The sequence below is a fragment of the Sarcophilus harrisii genome, chromosome 1, assembly GCF_902635505.1.
Source record: "Sarcophilus harrisii chromosome 1, mSarHar1.11, whole genome shotgun sequence".
Classification (NCBI taxonomy): Eukaryota; Metazoa; Chordata; class Mammalia; order Dasyuromorphia; family Dasyuridae; genus Sarcophilus; species Sarcophilus harrisii.
This window is the reverse complement of record NC_045426.1, coordinates 488,523,088-488,549,470: the sequence shown is the minus strand read 5'-3', so window position 1 is coordinate 488,549,470 and position 26,383 is coordinate 488,523,088. Positions and strand designations below refer to the sequence as shown.

Below are 26,383 nucleotides of genomic sequence, written 5' to 3'. Positions count from 1 at the left end.
TTCTTCAGTCACTCCCCAAGTGACATTCTTCAATTTCCAATTCTTTCCCACTATGAAAAGAATGGCTATAAATATATTTGTACATTTAAATCATTCCTTTTTGTTTCTTATTTTCATGTTTCTTTTGCATCTTATTTTTGAAAGTACAATTTTCTATGCAGTTCTGGTCTTTCCATCTGAAATGCTTAAAAGTCTTTTATTTCTGTGAATATTTGTCTTTTTCCTCCTAAAAGATTATTCCCAGTTTTGTGGAACAGAAAATTCTTGCTTGTTGTTCTCTTTTATCCTCTGGAATATATCATCTTCCAAGACCTCTGATCCTTTCATGTAGAAGCTGCTAAAATTTTTATTTTCCTGTTATCCTGATTGTGACTGCAAGAAACATGAGTTGTTTCTTTTCGGCTGCTTACAGTATTTTGTTCTTGATCTTGGAGGTCAGTAATTCCAGAGAATTCATTTTGAGATCTCTTCCAGGAGGTAATTCATGCAATCTTTCGATTTTTATTTTACCCTCTGGTTCTAAAATAACAGGGCAGCTTCCCTTGATAATTTCTTGAAAGGTAATGTCTAAGCTCTTTTTTGGATCATGATTTTCAGCTGATCTAAGAACTGTTAAAATATTATCCCATTTGGACCTATTTTCTAGGTTAGTTGTTTTTCTCATGAAATATTTCACATTATCTTCTCTTTTTTTTCATTCTTTTGATTTTGTTTGACTGTTTCTTGATTCCACAAAAGGTTATTTGCTTTCATTTGCCCAATTCTAATGTTTAAGAAATTATGTTCCTCAGTGAGCTTTTGTACCTCCTTTTCTATCTGATCAATTCTATTTTTTAAGTATTTCTCTTTAGTGTATTTTTTCCATTTAACTAATCCAACTTTAAGGTTGCCCACTATCACCATTATTATTCAATACTGTATTAGAAACACTAGCCTTGGCAATAAGAGTCGAGAAATAGATTAATGGAATTAGAGTAGGCAATGAGGAAACCAAATTATCACTCTTTGCAGATGATATGATGGTATACTAAGAGAACCCCAGAGATTCTACTAGAAAGCTATTAGAAATAATTCATAACTATAGCAAAGTTGCAGGATATAAAATAAATCCCCATAAATCCTCAGTATTTTTATACATCACCAAGAAAATCCGACAGCAAGAGATACAAAGAGAAATTCCATTCAAAATAATTGTCAACAGCATAAAATATTTGGGAATTTATCTACCAAAGGAAAAGTCAGAAATTATATGAGCAAAATTATAAAAAACTTTCCACACAAAGTCTGACTTAAACAATTGGAAAAATAGTAAGTGCTCTTGGATAGGCTGAGCGAATATAATAAAGATGACAATACTCCCTAAACTAATCTATTTATTTAGTGCTATATCAATCAGACTTCCAAGAAAATATTTTAATGATCTAGAAAAAAATAACAACAAAATCCATATGGAATAATAAAAGGTCGAGAATCTCAAGGGAATTAATGAAAAAAAAAATCAAATGAAGGTGGCCTAGCTGTACCTGATCTAAAACTATATTATAAAGCAGCAGTCACCAAAACCAAATGGTTTGGGCTATGAAATAGATTAGTTGATCAGTGGAACAGGTTAGGTTCACAAGACAGAATAGTCAACTATAGCAATCTAGTGTTTGACAAACCCAAAGATCCTAACTTTTGGGATAAGAATTCATTATTTGACAAAAACTGCTGGGAAAACTGGAAATTAGTATGGCAGAAATTAGGCATGGACCCACACTTAACACCATATACCAAGATAAGATCAAAATGGGTCCATGATTTAGGCATAAAGGACGAGATTATAAACAAATTAGAGGAACATAGGATAGTTTCTCTCAGACCTGTGGAGGAGGAAGAAATTTGTGACCAAAGATGAACTAGAGACATTATTGATCACAAAATAGAAAATTTTGATTACATCAAATTAAAAAGCCTTTGTACAAATAAAACTAATACAAACAAGATTAGAAGGGAAGCAACAAACTGGGAAAACATCTTCACAGTTAAAGGTTCTGATAAAGGCCTCATTTTCAAAATATATAGAGAATTGACTCTAATTTATAAGAAATCGAGCCATTCTCCAATTGATATATGGTCAAAGGATATGAATAGACAATTTTCAAATGATGAAATTGAAACTATTACCACTCACATGAGTGTTCCAAATCACTATTAATCAGAGAAATGCAAATTAAGACAACTCTGAGATACCACTACACACCTGTCAGATTGGCTAAGATGACAGGAAAAAATAATGATGAATGTTGAAGGGGATGCGGGAAACCTGGGACACTGATGCATTTTTGGTGGAGCTGTGAACGAATCTGTCAACCATTCTGGAGAGCAGCCTGGAATTATGCCCCAAAAGTTATCAAACTGTGCATACCCTTTGACCCAGCAGTGCTACTACTGGGCTTATACCCCAAAGAGATACTAAAGAAGGGAAAGGGACCTGTATGTGCCAAAATGTTTGTGGCAGCCCTCTTTGTAGTGGCTAGAGACTGGAAAATGAATGGATGCCCTTCAATTGGAGAATGGTTGGGTAAATTGTGGTATATGAATGTTATGGAATATTATTGTTCTGTAAGAAATGACCAGCAGGATGAATACAGAGAGGCTTGGTGAGACTTACATGAACTGATGCTAAGTGAAATGAGCAGAACCAGGAGTTCATTATATACTTCAACAGCGATACTGTATGAAGATATACTCTGATGGAAGTGGATTTCTTTGACAAAGAGACCTAACTCAGTTTCAATTGATCAATGAAGGACAGAAGCAGCTACACCCAAAGAAAGAACACTGGGAAATGAATGTAAACTGTTTGCATTTTTGTTTTTTTTCCCAGTTTATTTTTACCTTCTGAATCCAATTCACCCTGTGCAACAAGAGAACTGTTTGATTCTGCACACATATATTGTATCTAGGATATACTGCGACATATTTAACATATATTAGGACTGTTTGCCATGTAGGAGAGAGGGTGAAGGGAGAGAGGGGAAAAAATTGAAACAGAAGTGAGTGCAAGGGATAATGTAAAAAAATTTCCCCTGGCATGGGTTCTATCAATAAAGAGTTATTATAATTAAAAACAAAACAAAACAAAAAACTAATCCAGCTTTTTAAGGCATTCTTCTCTTCACTGGATTTTTGTATCTCTTTTACTCATTTGGCCTATTCTGTTTTTTAAGGTGTTTTTCTTCAGTATTTTTTGTGCGTCTTTTACCAAACTGTTAAGCTCTTTTTTCATAATTTTCTTGTGTCTCATTTGTCTTCTCAATTTTTCCTATCACACTTCTTGATTTTTAAAATCCTTTTTGAATTGTTCTTTGCCGTAAGATCAATTCATGTTTGTCTTAGAGGCTTTGGATGCGAGAATTTTGACTTGGCTGTCTTCTTCTGAGTGTTTGTTTTGTTCTTCTTAGTCACCATAGTAGCTTTCAAAGGTCAGGGTTTTTTTTTTTTTTTCTATTTTTGCTCATTATTTCAGTCTATTTCTTGACTTTTAATTCTACAAGAAAATGGAATTCTGCTTCCCAAGTGCAGAGGTCATTGTCCCAAACATCAGGGATTTTGTACAGCGGTTTTCAGAAATAATTTTAAGAGTCTGTAAGTTTTTGTCCTCTTCCAAGGTAGTATGATTTAGGGAAAGATGTGTTTTCTACTCTATTGTACAATGCACTGATTTATAAGAGACTACAAGCACTCTTTTCAACCTTGGAACTGTGATCGGGGTCCCTGCTTTCTTGTGGTCACAAGCTCTACTGTACTAGTGTTTCTTTTTGCAGTGGGACTAAGACTCAGGACTGCAACCCAAAACCAAGTATAGTCAACGCAAGAGACTCCTGACCCTGGTGTATCCAGCAAAGGGATACCTGTAAATCTCCTTCTGACCAGGTGTTCCAATCCCCTTATATCTGTGAGTTGAGAGGTCTGGAAAACACCACTGCTGCCACTGACTCACTCACTCCAAGACCTGTTCCTGGTTTGCTAGGGTATAGAGTGATTACTTAAAAGCATTTGTAAGAGTTTCAGGGAAAGCTCAAGAGAGCCAATGACTTTACACCTCTATTTTGGCTCTACCTTCTGAATTCCTAATTTCATATATATATATATATTACACTATATTCTTAAATCAATTTATTCAGCTATTCTTCAATCAGTGAGGAAGCTACTTGGTTATCGATTCTTTTGATACCATCTGAGTACTGGTAGGAATTTTTTTTTTTACTATTTAAGAGAAATTTCCTCCTGTCTTTGACTTGCTTAGAGTATATTTCAATGTCAATGGGTATAAAAAGTTTAACCATTGGCAAGGAAGTGGAAACTGAGTGGACATCTATCAATTGGGAAATGGCTGAATAAGTTATGGTATATATGGAATATGAATATGTTATGGAATATTATTTATTATTCTACAAGAAATGATCAGCAGGATGATTTCAGAGAGGCCTGGAAAGAATTACATGAACTGATGCTAAGTGAAATGAGCAAAACCAGGAGGATCAATGTATAAGGGAACAAGATTATACAATAATCAATTCTGATCGGCATGACTCTTTCCAAACAATTAAATAATTCAGGCTAATTCCAATGGACTAGTGATGGAGAGAGCCATTTGCACCCAGAGAGAGGACTGTGGGAACTGAATGTAGATCACAACATAATATTTTCACTTTGTTTATTGTTGTTGGCTTGCATTTTTTTCTCTTTTTCTTTTTAATCTGATTTTTCTTGTGCAGCATGATGAATGTAGAAATATGTATGGAAGAAATGTACGTTTTATATTGGATTACTTGCTATCTAGGGGAAGGGGTAGGGAGAAGTGGGAGAGAAAAATTTGGAACACAAGATTTTACAAGGGTAAATGTTAGAAACTATCTGTGCATATTTTGAAAATAAAAGGCTATTATTTAAAAAAAAAAGTTGAACCACTTCTCTTGGATAGTTTCAAATTATTTTCCAAAATGGAAAAATTTGTCAAAGTTTATTCTTTATTTTAAGGGACAACTCTCTTGAAGGGCTAGGGGAAGTGATGGGAAAATATAACAATAAGAATGTAATTTTTGAAAAGAGAAAAGTAGATCAACATTTAAAAAGTCAAGACAGTTGACATAAATTTGGTTGTCATTAACAGTGAATTGAGAGCTAATGGAAGGCGCAAAATTAGATGATCTTCTAGGAGGAAGAAGAGGAGGAGAGGGGAAGGAAGATGGAAGGTAAATGGGAGTATTAAGAGAGAAAGAAAAGAAAGAAATAAGAGAGTAGGAAGAGAGAATGAGTGATAAGAAAGGAAAAGCAAGAAAGGAGAGTTAAGAGAAACTCTAAAGTTTATCCAGGAAAGGAGAGAAATAAAATAGTAAAGAAGTCCAAAAAAAAAAAAAATTAAAGAGAGAAAACAAACTAAAATATGTCTGAAGGAAAAACAAGATGAGAAAGAAATTTTAAAGATTCAAGGAAAAAAAAGGCGTATGAGTCAAGAAAGTAAAAAAGAAAAACAGACAGTACTTAGGCAAAAAGGAAAGAAGTTTATGCCTACTGGCCTTGAACTCATTAAATCATGAGGTAAAGTTGTGATTGGGGAAGAAATGTGCAGGAAAGTGGGAAGACAAAGTACTCTTTAAAATGAGAAAATCCAAATGAGACACAGAATTGTAAAAGAAATAACTAGCCATATGTAAAGCAATCACAAGTATTTCTAGCCAAGTATCCACCTGTCTATATCAGGAATTTTGAGCATAATCTACACTAAATTTATGATAAGAGTCCTTACTGGGTAAGTCATTTCAATGTCTTTTTTTTTTCTTTTTTTTTTTTGCATTCTACAAAACAAGAGCTTGTTTAGGGAGTGAATCACTCAGGATTTTTACTTTATATATGGAAGAGAAATATCCTACTGCCAATAAAACCTGATTTAGGTTGTTTTATACAATGTTCTTTTACAGTGTCACTAAAAAAACCAAAACAAATTTTTGACACTGAGGGGAAAGTTTGTAGCTTTTATGGTCCAGCTTTTATACTTTTTATTGGATTGTACAGAAATCTGTGTTTAAAATATAATTCAAAACTATTTTTAAATTTTTTTTCATAAATTCTGTATAGTTCACCTGTCATTATTTAATAGAATAGCAAAGTTCTTTCCTTCTATTAATAAATGCATTTCGAAAATATACTAATAAGCTAATCATTTCTTTCTTTTTCTTGTTTCTACTGATAAAGTGGAAACATGAAGCTATCAGAAAAAGTGAGTTTCAACATTGTTTTTGAACTACATAAAATAGAAGCTCTTTAGTTTCTGGTTCTCCTCCTAGTTCCACTATAATTACAGTATAAACACAAATAAGGCATAAGACCTATTTGGGTCTTGAGTTCCTCATTTATAAACTCTAAGAGTTAGGATAGAGAATCTCTAAGGATCTTTCCACATTTAAATTCTACACTTAATTTTTTTTTAATTAAGAATTTGTGACTAGTGGTAGTTTAAGATTCTTTTGACTTTCCTCCAAAACGGGATAATGTTTAAAATGGATTTTACTGTCATGTCTTGCTTCTGTACTTTAACCATAGTTTTTCTAACAGTTGAATTTGAATATAGTTAAAGCTTTACTTTATTTCAGCATAGGAAATTCCTTTCATTGATATCTTATAGTGGAAATGGACAATTGAGATAGATCTTCAAGCTAGAAGGGATCTTAGAAAACATCTTATCTGCCTCTCTATTTTAAAAATAAGGAATTGAGAAACAAAGGTTATTAACTTCTCCAAGATTATTGTATTTGCAAGTAGCAAAAACAAAATTGAAAAAATCCTAACACAAAAACTAGTACAGAAAATTCCAAACACAGATAACTTTTAGCATAATATACAATTTGTTCTTCCTGTCCTGCAGTATCACTGCTTCAAATGATCACTTTCATATAAAGCATTTTTGTGATTACAGAAAATGAGTATCTATCTGCATTCAATAACAACTGAATTCTACAAGATTTTTTTTAACTATTTAGTTTATTTGAAAGATCTAGAATGTTGATACAATAGAACACAGTAAATATAATAAGTAAATGCTGAATGGAGAAATAAGAGTAGATGGCTTGCCACAGAATTCAAGGACATAAAGCACTGCAATATTTTAATCAAAATTTCCTCAACAATGTGCTATCTTCATTTCAAAAACCTTTTACCATCTTAACCAGACCTACATGTTGCCATTTACTGCACAGCATATATTTTCTAATGAGGAATTTCTGAAGTTGAGAGCATAAGATAGTAAATGATTTAAATGCTACAGCTGAAGGAAAATGCATAAGCATGATATATGACAGTGAATAGAACAATCACTGACTCCTAAGTATAAGAAAAAAGTGGTTATATAATACCTCAACTTCTTCAAAAAATATTGAATGTTTTCTACATGCACATTGCTACATGCATTATTTTTTGTTTATAAGGTCTTGTGATGAGTCATATCAAACCATGCTACAACAACCACTTGTGTGCACACACCCTACCTTTTCTTAACTATAGGTTTTCTAAGAAGTGTGCCATCATTACTGTAGTTGTTGTCAGAATCATTATCAATTTTCTCGTTCTCACTGCGGGTAATCAAACTGTGTGTAGAAACATCTGAGCTGGCTCAACTCCCTTCTGATCTAGCACTGCCTGGATCTTGCTGTTGCTTTGAACCTTTACATGACCTAATAAGAAAAAGAAAACATTCCATCATGGGCACTAGATAAATTTGGAAAAAGAGTAGAGTAAGTGCCAGTCTTGCAAAGCTACATTTTGAATGATCTTCCTTTCTTTTTTAGCAAGTTTCATAAAAAAATTATCATTCTCATAATTAGTGATAAGACTATATCATTTGACTGTAACATTAAATAAACTTGCAAATTTTGTAAATGTTGGTAAATTTTAGCAATTTGTTTTTTAAAAATAAAAATTTGAAAACATTAAACATGAAAATAAATTGAATTGTATATAATGTTATTTTCCTCCTTTTCCTTAATAAAGGCATCTTTAGAATGGCAATATGCCACATGTGGAAGGAAACAATTAGCAGGACAGAGCGCCACTTGCTGGTTTAAAGATATTTTATTCACATGAATACTTAAAAAAAAAAAAATATATATATATATATATATATATATATATATATATGGCAACTTCATTCTCTGAAGTTGATAGTTAATTTTAATCATATGATACTAGCTCCTCTAAAAAGAGCCAATAATATAGCATCTCTACCACATATTCAAATTAAAAAACAAATAAATTAATTAATTACTATAACAGAAAAAAACAGCACCAGAAAACATTCAGAAGAATCAATAACCAATAATTTAAAAAAAAATTCTTATAAAAAAGGCATTTTTAAATGGTTTCAATTGCCATAAATAATGATCACTGTTACAAAAAATAATTATTTCAATTTCTTCTCTATAATCAACTGTGAACTAACAAAAATGTGTTATTTTCTAATTTTTAAAGATAATTAATTCAAAATTAGAAGGTCTTAGGTAAACTGTCAACTAACATCAAATATAAGCAAAATATAAATAATATATTAAAAATACAATCTCAAAAGACAAAATAAAAGATTTCTACAAATTGATCTCAAATTCAATTGTTTTTATAAATAAATAGTACTGTTGCCACTTATTTTAATCTTGAATTCATTTATGCATTATATGGAAGAATAAAATGAAATTTAAGTTTTAAAAGAATTAAGTAGTAATTCTTTTTGGCCTAAACAAAATAACAACAAAAGTTTATTTACCTTGGTTTGGTTGCATGTTCATATTTGGTCTAGGGCCATAGTTTCCCATAGGCTGTCCTTGACTCATTGTCATCTGATTCTGTACTGGCATACTTTGTGAGGATGGCACCGAATGGTTGTAACCTCCCATGGAACCATGATTACTTGAAGGCATGTTCATAGAACTGTTTGTCATATTAAGCTGATTGGGTCCAGGTCCCTGCATAGGCATATGGTTTGGCCCTTAGAAGAAAAATTAACAGCTTCAGTAAATAGATGGTCCCTTCCAAAAAGAAGTTTTCATAAAATAATACTATGAAATAAAATCATAAAACACAAACTTAAAATGGAGAATACAGAAAGTGGATTTAATGTAAAATTTATTACTAAAAGACAACTTTCTACCTTTTAATTGGTAGAAAGTAAAAGTCAAAAGCACTATTATACCAGGTCCATCTCTTATCTAAGTTGATCAAAAGCTAGATATGTTTTCAAGTACCTTGTTTTTCATTCCCCCCCCCCCCTTTATGCCATCTGACAACTATTAGGAGGATACTTCTGCACATACTCTTAACTTCCTTAAGTATTCCAAATGGCCTAACACCAGATTTCATCAAAGACCATGTCAAAGGTTACTTTGACATATGTTAAGGTGCGAAAAGGCTAACATCCAAATGTCTGGTTTCAGAGTGTAGTAGAGGTTATATCAAAATTCTGAACCAAAACTTAGACAAAAATACCACAATACAAGGTGGTACAATACTTGCAAGTATTACAAGCATGTTTCCAATATATTAACTGATGATAAGCTTCAAGGTAAGATGAAGAGGCAGAGTGAAAGAATCATTTGAACTGTTTCCCATATAAAAACAAGTATAGAAAATGGTACTATGTGTGCGAAAATCAGACAACCAAAAGTGAGGCAAATTGGACCTTCATTCCAACTGTATTTGTTGTGCTACCTTGAACTAGTAACTTCCCTATCTGAGTCTTGGAATTTTCATTATTCACATGCAGAAGGTAGACAAAATAATCTATGAGGACCATATGAGCCTGGATCAGTGAAAAGGAAAGAAAGCTAGAACTTAGCTGCCAAAGCAATACGCTTCTGAAGTGCCACATGCTACCTTATCAGGCTGTCCTCACTCTAAATGCCATTTTTAATCAAAATGAGGCTTAAACTTAGTTAAAGGAACACTGGATGGAACATAATGTGATCTCTTCTGCTTTCATTTTCTCCTCTATTATTAGGAGTCAGTGACCTAATTAGTCACAAAAGAAACTGACACTCAAAAAACTAAAAGGTTTAAGATCACTAATTTTAAAAATATACTTCAAAACAATTTAATAAGTAAACAGCATCCAATGGCCTGAGAGTTAAGAAAACTTTCAAAGGGGATGCACTTACAACAAGGGAATAAAAACACTGGAGCTCTGGCTCATATATAAACTTTTTTCTCACCTTAATGAAAATGAAACCTCAAATACTGCTAATAACATCAATAAAGAATATGAAAAGTTAGTGGCAAATTTTCACTTTTTTTCTGTTTCTTCTACCATGTTATTTTTAAAATAAATTTAAAATAAGCCATATCCAAAATGTACTTTTATAAAAATCTATTCATAAACAGATAAATCATGGAAGCCAATATTTTTTTTTCCAAAAAGCTTTTAAAGCCAGCTATATTGCATGGTTTCAGACAGACTAAATTTAGCCAGTTCTGTTCATCAGAGGAATGCTGTGTGTCAGCTACATCAAAGCCCAAGGGCAGCCTGATAAACACTGAATACAGGTCACGTAGCTCTGTAGCTAACAAACTCTAAGAGAGCTTGTACTCGGGGGCATTCAAAGCAGTTTTGTCATCAACAATCTAGTATCCCTTGAGCCCCCATGTCGTTTCAGTTGCTAAGCAACTCTGGTGTTAATGTCTTAGAAGAGAAAAACTTACCAGGCATCTGGCCGTTCATCTGGTTCTGCATGTGTGGTGCAGGAGGACCCCCACCTACCATTCCATCTGAAGACATGTTGTGAGAACGTGGAGGTGGGGGAGGGCCACTCTGATTCATCCCTCCTGGACCCATAGGCATATTCTGTGTGGGTGGCTGAAAGAAAACAGTTTAGGGAAACAAGAGAAGCAGTTAGTCTAATATATCATGTATACATATGTTAAAACAGTTGCCTATGTTGTTAAGTAAGGCTTGAAGGATAAATGAATTTCATATTTCCAATAACTTAACACATCACAATATTAATTTCAGTGACACGCAATTAATATTTCCATCAACTTTACATAATGGACAAATTAACATGCATACAACATAAGTATATCTTATAACACCTCCCCCCAAAAAAAAAATCACACTTAAGGTTTGTTCAGCTTGTTAAAATTTAAAGTAATGATGAAAATAACCAAAAATGTAAAAGTTTCATAACAAGAGACTTTTCCTCATCTATGTAAAACTTCCAACCATCTGTTATTTCTAAAATGCAAAACTGGGCAAAAATAAAACAAATTTAAGGCGTGATACTCCTTTCTGTAAGTAATACCTATACATTTCTTCCAAGGCCAATAATAAATTTATTTCTGAAAAGAAAAAATGACTAAAAAAACTAAGATATAAAGAACCTTAAAATGTTGATAGTGCATTTTACTATTACAAAGGATATATGCATATGTAGTAAAGGGGAATTTTTTTTTTCTTTAAGCACCAAGGACCTAGCTTAACCTAACACTTTTTGTTGAATACCTCATGGACTAGAAACACATTACTGATAGCTTCCAAGGGTCCAGAGACAGCTGCCTCGAAAGGATGCCTTTGGCAAATTTCCTAATGAAATTGTGAGGAAAATAACTGACTAACCTTGAGAGTTCTAAAAGGTACATAAAGAAAAAGAACAAATCATGAACTGATCTGCAACACCTAGTTTCAATCTTGGAGATATTTCAGAACAAAAACTTAATGAGTACTTTCTCCAATTAGACTAGCAGAAACATGTAAAAATTAGACTGGCGAAACATATAAGGAATCCTCATACCTCTATATTCACTTCCAGTTCTTAGTAACCTCTAGGATCATCTTTGTTATTATATATACACAATTGAATGCTTTGCAGAAAGACTAGATGTTATCCTGACTCCATCCCTATAAAATTCACAGTATCAAATCCTCACTGACTGTGCCAGACAATAATAATTCTTGCCTTCCTCAAGATGATCTCAAAAAAATAACACTGGCACACTTTCCATAAAACTTTAAACACCTTCCCCCAAAATCTGAATCTTCCTTAATAATTAGTATCGTTTCATTTTTCAAAAAAAAAACTGAAAACATAAACACTAAGTACTAGAACATTCACTATTTTTAATTATTATTTACTTATTTATAGCCTTCTCTCCTATCACCATGAATTCATATTCCAGAAAAGTAACTCTGAAGTACTGATTCTAACCTCTTTTGCCTTTTCCTACCTTCTCCTTAAAAGTCTTAACTCAAAACCTGCTTTCTTTCTGTTTCTAAATGTCTAATATGCTATCTCCTTCTATTGTTTCCAGTTCCTAATCTTTGGTACCTTTGTGACTATCCTCCCTTCAGGGATGCTTGTACTACTACTTACTTTTTTCAAGACTTAAGATTTCTTTGTCAAAGAATCTCAATTACTACCAAAATTTTATTTGCCAACATTGTAATGAGCTTCCCAAATGTCTCCATCTACTTCACTTTTCTCAAATTAATGTCCCACCATCAGCTGTAAAGGTCATACACTACACCTTACCCTCCTGCTATCACACAAAAACATAAAAAACAAACAGAATTCCTCACTATTCACTTACCCTTCAACTTAACCAGAAGTAATACTTTTTTCCCTGTCTCTGAAGTGTAACTCCTGGGACTATTTTGAATTTACTGCTATTTGTTGCCCCTTACGTTTTACCTTGGAGATTCTTAAATTATGACTCAAAATCTGTATTTTTATGCCTAGCCTCTGTAACTCACAAAAGACTAACAAGTCTTTACAATGGAACTAAATCAGAAAAGCATGGTACAGAGTTAACAGAACTTTGGATTTGGATGTTAGAGGACCTCAGTTTGAATCCCAGTTCTGCTACTTACTACCTGGGTGACCTTCGGCAAGTCATTTCCCCTCTCTGGGCCTCAGTTTCCTCATCTGTAAAATGATGGGGTTGAATTCAATGACCTCTAAGGTCCTTTTCCAGCTCTAATCTATGATCCTATGAGAATAAGACAGGAAGATGGAAAAGGAGTGAGATTCTAAAATTGCAGCTATTAAGGGACTTCTCTGTTCCTAAGAAAAATGGCAATAAATAAATAAAAATTTAAAAAAGATTAATTTTCACTCTCTCCTACTATTGACAAAATAGTTATTTTAAAATTTCCCTAACATGTACTTTATTCATTAAGCTCTCAATTATTATCTACCTAAAAGCCCTTTTAATTGCTAACAATGTAGGGGGAAAATTACAGCAAATCTTATCTAAACCAAATATGATTATTAATAACTAACTAAAAATCCTGCCTTTCTCATATCATAATCACAAAGCCAAAAAGGAATTAAAAATAGCAAACAAAAAATTTTTGCACATTTTACTACACTTAAAATATCTTAGGTGAAAACATATACAAATGTACAAGCTAATTAGAGGCAAATTGCCTAATAAACATTCATAAATAGAATTTTATAGTTACTAATGTAATTATGATGATTATGAACCACAAAAATAATTCTGCTTTATAATAAGGCTAAAATAGAATAGCCTAAATTAAATAATTAGGCATAAAACCAAATCTTGATCTAAATTACCTAAGAATATTTTTTTCATGTCACTTTTTTGCAAAGCATTATTTTTAAAGTAGTATAATCCCCGGCTTTTGTGATTCACTTGTATTATTATCAATAATATAAATCTCCACAAGGAGGCACCAAAATAACACATTAAGGAATTTTAGTATAACAAGTACAGGTATTCTTCAAAATAAGAAATATAATTCCTGTAAGTTTTTCTACAAAGTATAATTATTCATGTTAATAACCATTATTTTTCACTAATTTACACTAAAAATTATATGTTCATTCACGGGCTCATTTTCTTAGGATAGAGGATTATTAGAGTGAGTTCACTTCAGGAACTCATTATTAACACAGATCAGCAATCATTTCAAGCACATCTATTACTACAAGATTAAAAACATCACTTCTGGCACCACTTCTAGAGCCAATACCTTACACTTAATGGCACCCCCCCCCCAAAAAAAAAATCAGCAAGATTTTTAAAAATTCCCTAATTACAGGTTTAACAATGCCCATCTACTAAAATTTGTTCTTCCCTTTATAAATTCTGTAATGGTGAAATTTTGGAGGTTATTTTGTCATATAATGATATATTATACAATGAAAGATCACAAAATTTAGAGCAAAAAACTAGGGAGTCAAATCCTTAGTCTATTTACTAGCTATGTTACTTTGAAAATCTTTTCACATCATTCTAGGTTTTGGTTCCCCAAAGAAAACTGGACTAGATGATCTCCAGGTCTAAATCCTATGGGTCTATATGTCTTTAAAAAAAAAAAATCTGTTTCTGAGATCTTGTCAAAGTCTGAAAGCCTCAAAGAGAATTGGGTTTCATATTTTTAATTTTCCTAGCTACTGCAAAAGTGTCTCCAAGAATGTTCACATACCAATATTATACTTGGAAAAGGGACAGGCCAAGAAAATCAATAATTGATTCTCAAAACTACTTTCTCCAGTAAATTTAAGTATGATTATTTAATCTTTCTTCAAATATTTCACACGAATTTCATTCTGTTTAACAGCAGCTGGTGTGAAAAGAAACAGAACTTGCAATAAGGAGAGCCGAGTTCAAATCCCACTCAGCTATGAACTTGGAAGGAGAGGGAATCACAATGTCTTGTTCATCAATTTCTTCATCCATAAAACAGGAATAATAATCATCAGTCCCTACACATCCCAGGATTATGAGGATACAGTTGAGTTAATCTAAGTTTAGCACTTTATAAAACAAAGTGCTGTAAGAAAACTATCTAGCTATTATAAATTATAGAAAAATAAATTCTGCATTAGTAAAATCTCATCATGTACATAACAAACATGCTTTCAAAACTTCTAACTAGAGAAACAAAAGTTCTTCAAAGGAAAAACTATTAAAATGAAATAAAATGTCCCAAGAGAGAAATAAAAATAAAGACAAAGTTAGTGTACTACTTAGATTTTTAAAATACACACTATATTGGTTTTCATTTCAACTGATATATAAACATCAAAATTACTTCATGTATATATTTTACCTAAGATGAACTTACAAGTGTGCTTTATATTTATAAACATATGTCTTATGATGTCTTAGTCTCTTAAATATGATTATCACTATTTTAAAAAGTATATAAGGGTACCCAAATTAGGCACAATAATTACATTGGGTAAGGGTGTGGGAGCCTGAGGCTTAAGTCTAGGTGTAACTCTTTGCTTTTCTTTCATTTGGCCAAAGAAATAACAATAATAGTACAACTCCAACAGCAATTCTTAAGTCCCAAGACTAATTTGGCCTCAAGTGGTGGTGTGCCAAAGCTCCTTTTTGATGTCCTGACCTAGTTTCCCCAATGTCCTATTTAGTTATTCTGCCTCAGATTATAACCTTTCCCTCTTAATGTTTGATGAGATAAAGGTCTACCTCAGTTGCTCTGCCCCAAAACCTCAGGCTATAATCATTCCCCCTTAAATGCTTGATGAGATAAAGGTTTTATATCTTTAGGTTATATCTTAAGGTTTGACAGGATAAAGGTTTATGCATTTTACATATCATTAGAATATCAGTAACCTCCCTCCATTGTATCATCCTAGGGGCCTCCCCCCATTAGGTTATCCCCACCACGTACCTCCCCCATTATATCATTGTTCTTGTTATCCTATAAAAAGCTTACCCTGATACTTGACTGCCAGACTCTTTGAGATGACAGTCTCGTCCAGCCCTGGGACCAAACATGGATCTATTGGTTCCAGTATTTCTCTTCATTCAATCAACTATTGAATTGGTCTCTAATCTCAGTCTTGGTCAGTTTCTCCTGCATTACAGTGGGACAATTTGGCTAGGCTACTCTTTACGAAGGATCTTCTGAAGGTTTAAGAATAAAATGCAGGGGCAGCTAGATGGGATGGCACCAGCCCTAAAGTTAGGAAGATCTGAGTTCAAATCCAGTCTCAAACATTTAACACTAGCTGTGTCTCCGTGAGCAAGCCACTTAATCCAACAGCCTTGCAAAAACAACAACAAGAATAATAAAATGCAATTCAAAAGCAATGAATAGTAGGCAATCATATAATTAGCATCTCACAGGCAGTGACAATACTGTTCAATCAGAAGGAATATTATAACAATTTGACATTCAAACCCTCAGCATACAGGCCTTTATCTCTTCTTTATTTTTGGGTCTCAGAACTGTTACTCTTTCTTTTGTGAAATGAACCAAAATTCACTTCTTTCATGAGCTCTTCCCAATTCATAGATCAAAATGGTCTTTGCTATCTCAAAATTGAAGAAAAAACTTGAAACCATGCTTACTAGATTCACTATAAGTTTATATATGGGTCCTCACTCAGGCAAGGCAATCCTTTTGTATTTCCCCAACTGATTTACTATTCCATCTCTACAGTGGCTTTTCCAAACTTTTCATCCCTCCTCAAACTTATGTCTTCTCTTCTCTGCTAAAAAACTTGCTTCACTTTTGAGGCATATAAGTAAGAATTCCTCTTATCCCCTGTTCATCTTGAACGAGATGCGGTGAGATCTTTCAAGACAGCTGTGAAAATCGAGTGAGGCTTCATCTACTTCAGAGTTGGAGTAGGCCTAAAGGACTTTAAGCATTGAGTCAAGGGCATACTTAAGTTCCCTTCCTGTTATCCTTCCATGACATCAGCATCTCCCTATTTCAGTCAAATATGGGCAACTATGAACTTATTGGTCAAGTTGAATTTCTTGGGTAGTTCCCACTCTTAGAATGTAAGATCCTTAGCCAATAAGGATGAGGGTCAGTGGTGGGAGGGGGTATTTGCCTTAGGGATTAAAAGTGTTGACCCTGCCCCCATGGGGCTTCCTCCCTTCAATTGTCTGCTCAATGGGTGGGATCCCCTTCTGGAGAATGTATAATAAACTTTGCTTTGCTTCTAGAGATCTCTCCAGCTTTTTTATTAAAATGGTGATCCCTCACTATTTCTGAACCACACAATCTCACTATTCAGATACCCTCCTTTATCTCCTTCATTCTGTCTCATATAAAAAAATGCTCCCTAATAAACTGGGAAAACATTTTTACAGTCAAACGTTCTGATAAAGGCCTCATTTAATTTACAAGAAAATTAAGCCATTCTCCAATTGATAAATGGTCAAAGGATATGAACAATTTTCAGGTGATGAAATTGAAACTATTTATACTCATATGAAAAGGTGCTTCAAATCACTGATCAGAGAAATGCAAATTAGAACAACTCTGAGATACCATTACACACCTCTCAGATTGGCTAAGATGACAGGAAAAGATAAGGACGAATGTTGTAGGGGATGTGGGAAAACTGGGACACTGATGCATTGTTGGTGGAGTTGTGAATGGATCTAAGCATTCTGGAGAGCAGTTTGGAACTATACTTAAAAAGTTATCAAACTGTGCATATCCTTTGATCTAGCAGTGTTACTACTGAGCTTATATCCCAGAGAAATCTTAAAGGAGGGAAAGGAGGAGCTGTATGTGCAAAAATGTCTGTGGCAGCCCTTTTCATAGTGGTCAGAAACTGGAAATAAATGGATGTCCATTAATTGGAGAATGTCTGAGTAAATTATGGTATATGAATGTTATGGAATATTATTGTTCTGTAAGAAATGACCAGCAGGATGAATACAGAGAGGCTTGGAGAGACTTACATGAACTGATGCTAAATGAAATGAGCAGAACCAAGAGATCATTACACACTTCAACAAAAATACTATACGAGGATCCATTCTGAGATTCAGATTCTGATGGAAGAGGCTATCTTTGGCAATGAGAGGATCCAATTCAGTTCCAATTGATCAGTGATGAACAGAATCAGTTATGCCAAGTGAAAGAACACTGGAAAATGAGTAAGGACTACAACATAGCATTTATACTCTTTCTGTTGTTGTTTGCGTGCATTTTTGTTTTTCTTCCCAGGTTATTTGTACCTTTCTAAATCCAATTTTTCTTGTGCAACAAGAGAACTGTATAAATATGTACACATATATTGTATTTAAGACATACTTTAACATGTTTAACATGTATGAAACTGCCTGCCATCTAGGGGAAGGGGTGGAGGGAAATAAGGGAAAAGTTGGAAGAGAAGTGTTTGCAAGGGTCAATGTTGAGTAATTACCCATGCAAATGGGTATGTCAATAAAAAGCTATTTAAAAAAAAAAAAAGTGCTCCCTTCTCTTGGTGAAAGCAAAATCTACAATACAAAATCCACAACTGAACCTATTCCATTCGGCCTAGCAGGCTGCTCTCCTTTTCTTTCCACTCTTGCTAATTTTCAATCTCTATGTCTATTGTACATTTCCATAGCATAGATTCTCATGTCTCTCCCATCCTTAAAAAAAACTCAACCCATTAGCTGGTTTCCTATGTTACTCCTCCCCTCTCTGATAAATCCTAGAGAAAAAAATCCACTTTCTTCCCTCTTGCTTATTTCAGTATGGCCTCCAATTTCATCACTCAAATAAAACAGATTTTTCCAGAGTTACAAATGATCTTTTAATTATCAATTCTAATAGCTTTTTCTCACTCCATCCTTCTTGACCACTCTACATCATCTGACACAGTCAACCACTGTCTTCTATTTTCACGAGATTGCTCTCTCCTGAGTCCCTTGACTGATTCTCTTAATCCCTATGGATTCAATTATCATTTCAAATGATTCTCAGATCTATTTATACAACTCTTGCCTTTTTCGTGACCTCCAATGCACATTTCCAAACACCTATTTGACTTCTTAAAGCAGGTATATTGTAGACTTCTTAAGTTTCAAATGTACCAAATTGAACTCATTATCATTTCCCAAAAATCTTTCCCTCTGTTTTTTGAGGAAATGATCTTGGAAGCAAACTGATAATTGAGTAAACTGCAAAGTTTACACAAATATTTCTCAATTCTTCATCCTTCAACAACAACAAAGTAAAGACACTCTACCACAGTTGTTAAATTTCTTATACATTTTGATGACTTTTTTTTCCCTTTAATTTACCAAAAATGGCTTTTTCCCTTTCCCCATTATTATTAAAATAACCATGTTGGTAATTAGGGCTATATTATTCCACATTTTTCTTCACTTTATCTTATTACTATTTCCCTCAAACTTTAATTCAAAAACTGATTTAGTAACAGTTACTACTTATTTGTTCTAGATAGATCTAAGCTCATGTGAACAGCTAAACTTGGAAAGAATTGGTCAAGTGAGGGAAAATCTGATTTACGACTTTTTAAAAAAAGTTTTCTTTATGGAATTATGGCACAAGTCTATAGACAATGAAAAATATATTCTAAAAGTTTCACTACTATTTTTTTTTTATTTAACCACTGTTTTTTCTGCTTTATGGTACAATTTACCACAAATTTATCCTAAGTTGCAGTCACCAATTTAAAAAATAAAAATAAATTCGTTGAGCCTGTTATTTCATTTATAAGAAAAAAATAATACCAAATGGCAAATACCACAAAGTGGCTTTGAAAATGAAGATTTGTACAAAATATTCTCTGCATCTTAAGTCATTAAATGTCTCTCATTATTACTGCCTATATTTTCTTGTGTTGTCTATATTTCATTTACATAGTAACAAAAACAACTAAGTTAAGTTGCTTCTTATAAGTAGTCCTAAAATGAGATTTTTTTTAAATGGATAAAAAGCTCTCAATAGAAAAACTGACCCTCTTACCCCTGTCTTTCATTAAAAACCATAAACTTTTATAAAATCTTTTGAGCTAATTAGGATCAGATAATATTATATGAACTACCACAATAGCTATACTAGTTAGAAACATTAAAATCCAGTGCTCAAATCTAATACGGCCCAGGAAACTCTACTGAGCATATTTGAGTAGGTGACAAAGTGGATGAAGCCCAAAGCGTACCATCAGGAAGACTAGTTCAAAACTGACTTCAGACACTCACTAAGTTTGAGACCCTATGCAAGTCATTTAAATTCTATTTGCCTCAAAGACAGTTTCCTAGAATGTAAAATGAGTATAATTAAAGCACCTACTTCCTATGATTATTGTGAGGATCAAATAGGATAATCACTATAATATGCTCAGCATAGAGCCTGTCACATAGTAAGCACAATATAAATGTTTACTATTATTTATCCTCCACCAATACAAAAAATTAGAGATGTTGCTGTTTTTTGTACTTTGTTCTTGAAGAGAACCATAACTTCAGGGAATTGATGCCATGACATATAAGTGAATTTGGATTTAAGTGAGGGTGGGCTGGGCAAAGTTACCAGTCACATTGTCTCATCTAGAACCATCTGGGTCCGGTGGCAAAATATAGATCAGGACAACTCAGATGGCCTGGATGCAGTGGGAGATCTTGGCTTTTTTAAACTAAAGACTCTGATTGTATCAATGGTCATTTTAGGGATTAAGCCTAGGTAAGAAATGAGGCAAAGACCGGCTTCTTTTACCTAGTCAAAAAATAAAAAATAAAAAAAAAAAAAAAAAAAATCAGAAAGGGGAAGATAAAAGAGAAACAATTGCTATTTACATTCACTGAGTCAATCAAGGCCTCTAAATAAAGACCAATAGGAGTTTGGCCTGAGACCTATTACTGACTAATCAAAGAGAACCAGAGCGATTTGGGTTTAAGGCATGATTCTGAAGAAAAAAACCTAGCAGTGAACCCTAAACTATTCTGGGAGATTTCAGCAATGAAGACAAATTTGATATTCCTTTGGGGGAAAGAAAGAAAAGGAGGGAGGAAGGAAGGGAAAGAAAGAAAAGGAAAGGAAGGAAAGTGTAATAAATAAGGTCAAGTGTAATAAATGTTTGCTATATCGTATATAGAAAGCAACTGAAAGCCTGTGAAGTCCGTCTCAGATATATAATATAGCTGCATAATCCTGGACAAGTCAACTTCTGGTTCCTTAGTCCAAAATTTCTTAAACTGTGAATCATAACCCCATATGGGATCATGTAATCAAATGGGGCGGGGGAGGGGGGGGGGGAAGAAGGGAACGGGGAGGATGTCAAGAAAAATTTGACAACAGTAAAAAATGCAATGAATCTGAGGTGCATCAAACAGCATTTGCCTGCTATAAACTTCATTCTGAATATACATGTGCACTTTGCACTGTAAATGGACAAATACTGCCAAAAACCTTAGCTCAGATTCAATATGAGAGCTAAGTAAAAATTTCTCAGGCAAAAGGATGAAACGAGTGGAAAAAGTTTAAAATATCCTGTCCCAGTTAATTCAAGTTCTAAATGCAGAAAAAAGTTTCCTCATCTGGGAGTTTCTCATACCAATAAAATCACATGTCTATTCCCCTATCCCCCTATTTAAAAAAACTTGAAATATACTTTAAATGTTGTCAATATAATAATAAAAAAAAATTTCCTAATCCTCAGGAGGAAGTTTAGACATTTTCAATAATATAAAAATATTTTTATTTCCCCACATTTACTAAAATAACTCAGCAAACTGAAAGAATCCCCTCTACATATTACATACACCATCACAAATGTTCAACCACCCCTCAAATTCTCAAACTCTTTTTCTTCTCACTTCAATCTCTCTGCTCCCCCCAACTCCCTACCCCAGCAAATCCCAAAGGGTAATTCTGAAATATTAAACTTCCTGGCTCAAGAAGACATAATATGCCCTCTTCTAGTGATGTCACAGACTCAAGGGATGAATATTTTATCATTTATACTGAAGACTGTCCGTGGGGATATAAAAATTGTCAGCTGAGGGCTTTAGAGGGCATCTAACAGAGCCAAAAGTACAGCATCACAGAAAATTACACTTCTGGGACCCAAAAACAGTGTAAGATATAAGAACAAGAAAATCCTTAATTCATACTAGGTTTATGTTCTTCTAGAATAAAACTGAAAATGTTATGAGGAACCTTCTAACCCTGAACATGAATAAAAACATATAAAATAGGTTTTATAAGCTTAAAATGAGTGAAGTTTTATAAATTATAACATTTAATATAATCACAGATCAAGTTTTCACAATTTTCACATTTCTTTTTTGTTTTCTCATATTTCAAATTCATTCAACAAACATTTATTTAGTAACTACTATCTAAACAGCCATGTCAAATAGCCATGTATCTGATCATAAAAGCAAAGTATAAATGAGCCTGGTAAGTAGTGGACAAGAGATTTCCTGCAATCACATGGTACTACAGAGTAAATAGTCACGAAGTCCTACTCTTGATTCTTCAATCTGTTTCCTAAAAGGTAAAGTATTAAAAAATGCATTATCAATAGACTGACCACTAGCTGAGGAAATTCTTTGGTCATGACAACCCTTAAAACAAAGAAAAAACTGCTTCTCATTCTTTGGGGATGGAGGGGAGATCTTCAATGGTTGTTCTCTCTGAACAAGAGTAACCATCTTTACAATAGTGTCTAGTGGTATGAACAAGCAATCAACATCCACTTCTCTATATTTGGATATTACTTTCACCCCAGTTCTACAACGTTAATTAAAGTAAAACGTGCCCTAAAAGCCAACAAATAAATTGAAATCTGTATTTTCTTTCTTTGAAAGAAAGGAATTATCCTGTCTTTCTTTTTAGCTCAACTGGGACTAAACTGTGCTTACCTTTTTTTTTAAACTCTTCATTTTATTCTACAAATACTAAGAAATGACATGCTGTTAGTATTTTCACTTTCTATTGTTGTTTGCTTGCTCGTTTTTTCTTTCCCATTTTCCCCACTTTTTCATCCGATTTTTCTTGTGCAGCATGATAAATGTGGAAATATGTTTAGAAGAATTGCACATGTTTAACCTATATATTGGATTACTTGTTGTCTAGAGGAAGTTGTCCCACAGGTAAGGGGGGAGAGAGAAAAATCTGTAACACAATATTTTCCAAGGGTGAATGCCAAAAAATATTTTGCATGTATTTTGAAATTTTAAAAGCTATTATGTTTTTAAATGAAATGACATGCAGTAAGAGGCTACTTAACTTTCAAAGGAAACTAAGGATTAGAGTTCTTATCATGTCTTATAACATATGACTAAAGCTCCTATCTCATTTATGCCCTAAACTTCAGGCTGTGGATCTTTTGTTCCAGGATATGACTATGTGAGCCCATCTCTTTTCTGCACTGAGTGGCAAAATAGCAGAAAAAGAAACTAAAGGTACTAAATTTAAGTTTTCAAAACATTTTTAAACTCTGATTTGGCTGTTAGTAATCCAAATGAAAGATCCTTGCCCAATGTTCAATGGGTGAACATCTTATTAGACAAAGTGAATCAAGAAACAAAATTATCATTTTCTAAAGATAATATGAGATTCTAAAAAATCAACTAAAATTTAACTGAAACAATAGTATCAGCAAATTTAACAAAAGATAAATCCACATAAAAAAAAAAAAATCAGTGTTTCTAAATGTTAACAACAAAACCAAAAAGAAAAATTCCATTCAAAATAATTTTAGAATTCATCAAACATTTGAGAGTCTACCTACCAAGGCACACACAGAAATTATATGAATACAACTATAAAATGCTCTTTTTGGATATCATGACAGACTATTTAGGAAGATATCAACTGTTTGTCTTTGAAATATGGCAAAAGAATTTAAAATGGCAATATCATTTTATTTACTTAGTATCATGTCAATAAAACTAAATTGCTTTTAGGATTAGAACAAATAATAAAACATGTCTAAAAAACCAAAAAGTTAAGAATCTCAGAAAAATAGAGAAAAAAAGTGAAAAAGAGGAGGGTCTAGCTGTACAAATGTTCAACAGTATTATAAAATACTGTCATAAATACTGTCATAAAAATAATTTGAAAAATCCATCAATGAAGCAGAACAGATATGTAATCTACAATAAACCTAAAGACTTCACCTACTAAGGTAGATCGAGGCAGCTCCCATGGCAGTGTCTAGAATAAAAGATCTAGAGTTAAGAAGCTCTAGAGTTCAGATGTAGCCTCACTTACTTACTGCATGACCCCCAGGGCAAATCACTTAACCTTGTCTGCCTTAGTTTCCTCATCTGTAAAATGAGCTGAAGAAAGACATGGCAAACTATTTTAGCATCTTTGCCAAGAAAACTCCTAATAATGTCATAAAGAATTTAACATGACTGAAACAATTTGTTGATGTTTCAACAACAAAAACTGTAGAAGTATGATTTGAAAAAATTGCTAAGGAAACTGAAAGAGTTGCAGAAATTAAGATAAGACTAACATCTCACATCATATACTGTTCAAGCTACAAATAGATATGCCTTAAAAATAAAGTTACATCATAAACAAATTGAAGAAGCAAAGGAAGGTAATAGTTTCTGCAATTATAGATAAGAAAACTAAACATTGAGAATACTGACCAAACATGGAATAAAAGAGTTAAAGGTAATTCTCATTACATAAATTTTAAAAGGTTTTGCATAAACGAAACTAATGTAGTTAGAATTAAAAGGAAAATAATTGAGGGGGGGGGGGAATCTTTGCACTAAGTTTCTAGAAACTATATAGAAAGAATCATAGATAGGACAGCTTCAAAAATTACATTCTGAATTTATTATATTTAAAAAGAAAATAAAGATATAAGATTTGAAGTTTCAATCTTTTTCTATTCTACATATAAAATGTGAGTTCAGAAGAAATTTAATTTTAAAAATGCATACTAAAGAAGAAAAGCTAGAAGGATGTACTTATAGATAAGGAAGACAGCTTCAAAAGCCTAATGTTGAATTTACTTTATACTTCAAAAGGCAAAAAAAGCAAGCAGTGCATAACAGATTTTCAGTTTCATCTACAATCTTATTTTTCTGTTCTACTTTTTATATGGAAATGCTCATTTATCAACTAAGTTTACAATTTTTAAAAAACTATTTTGAAGGAAACTAAATCTTAAATTTATCATTGTACATGAAACCAAAAGAAAACTAAGTTGAATGGACAGATAGTTCATAAGTATTTTTTGGAATAAGTCAAAAAGAAAAAAAAAAGTAAAAAAAAAAAACAAAACTGGTAGTTTTATCATGTACTTACCAAGTTAAAATAGTCCATGAATTATTTAGTTATCTCAATTTGCAATGCTCACTTTAGATATTTACAAAGAACACTATAAAAATAACTGCAGTTCATTAATTGCAGCCAAGATTCATTACATAAAATTCTACAAAGAAATCAATAAGATCCCCTAAATTAAGTTAACAGATACCTTGATATTTAGTTTTCAGTGCAAAAGTGAAAGTAGGTGAACATGGGAGAAAAAATGTATGGAAAAACCCTACTCAAAAAAAGGCATGAGAAACTAGAGATTTTTAAACTATATAAAGACTTCTTTATTCATGAGTATTTTCAATAAAAGAAATCAGTAAACAGTGGACTAGGAGCACCCAATAACAACAAAAATGAAATTGTATTTTAACGTATTGTAAAAAATTTGCTTAAGTAAAGTAATTCCTGTATAACCTGTCTGCACAGTCAGACAATATCTTCAAGCAAAGACCCAAATTAATATAAAGGTAGTTGCAAAACAGTAAAAAGATGCGACATTCCAATGAAATAAAAAGTAATTTAAAATGGAGAATAGACAAAGGAGATCAACAACAATCATTAATAATTTCAAAAAGAAGCTAAATTTTATAAATCAATTGACACAAGAAGGAGAACAAAAGAACATTTAAAATTACTTTACTGTAACCCCCCCAAAAAAAGAAAAACACTGGAGGAGTTCTTTGTATAATGTTGAATTGTTGCCAGTTAAGGTACTTATAAGGAGAAAAATGGTACTAAAGAAATGACAGGAATACAATATATTCAATGAAATGGCCTCAATGAAACTATGAGCTTTGCCATACAGGGTTACTCGAGACAGAGAGGTCATAGTGGAAAGTTCTTATAAAATATATAATCTACTGGAGAAGGAAATGGCAAACCATTACAATGTCTCTGCCAAGAAAACCTTACAGACAGTATTAAAATGCTAAAAGATATGATAGGGAAAGATGAGCCTCAGTTTGGAAGGTGTTCAACATGTTTAACCAACATGAATTTGGAAAGACTTCAGGAGACAATGAAGGTTAGAAGGACCGGACACGCTATGTTTCATGGGATGAAGAAGATTTGGACACAAATGAACAAGACAAAACAACAATATAAGGTGGTAATCCGTGATATAATTGTGACTAGGAGAATAATATACAAAAGTCAAAGAAAGAAAACATTATGAAAGACAGCGTGAACTTGAATTAATTATAACTGATCTTGGTCCCAGAGAAGAAATGATGAAACCTACTCAATTCTCTTTGGGAAGGCACAAAAAAGAAGAAATATTGGATTTTATGTTTTAATCTGTCAGATACAATTGTT

The 26,383-nt window shown here is 32.9% G+C and overlaps 1 protein-coding gene across 3 annotated transcripts in view; it reads right to left on the bottom strand.

Annotated features, from left to right (window-relative positions):
* SS18 (SS18 subunit of BAF chromatin remodeling complex) overlaps positions 1-26,383 on the bottom strand; it is a 95,975-nt gene that overhangs the window by 31,887 nt on the left and 37,705 nt on the right. For all 3 annotated transcript variants that reach the window (XM_031946497.1, XM_031946498.1, XM_031946499.1), the window contains exons 4-5: positions 10,726-10,879; positions 8,798-9,019 (exon numbers count right to left, since the gene is read on the bottom strand). In XM_031946497.1, the coding sequence (XP_031802357.1) occupies positions 8,798-9,019; positions 10,726-10,879 (376 nt within the window). The remainder of the gene's footprint in view (positions 1-8,797; positions 9,020-10,725; positions 10,880-26,383) is intronic.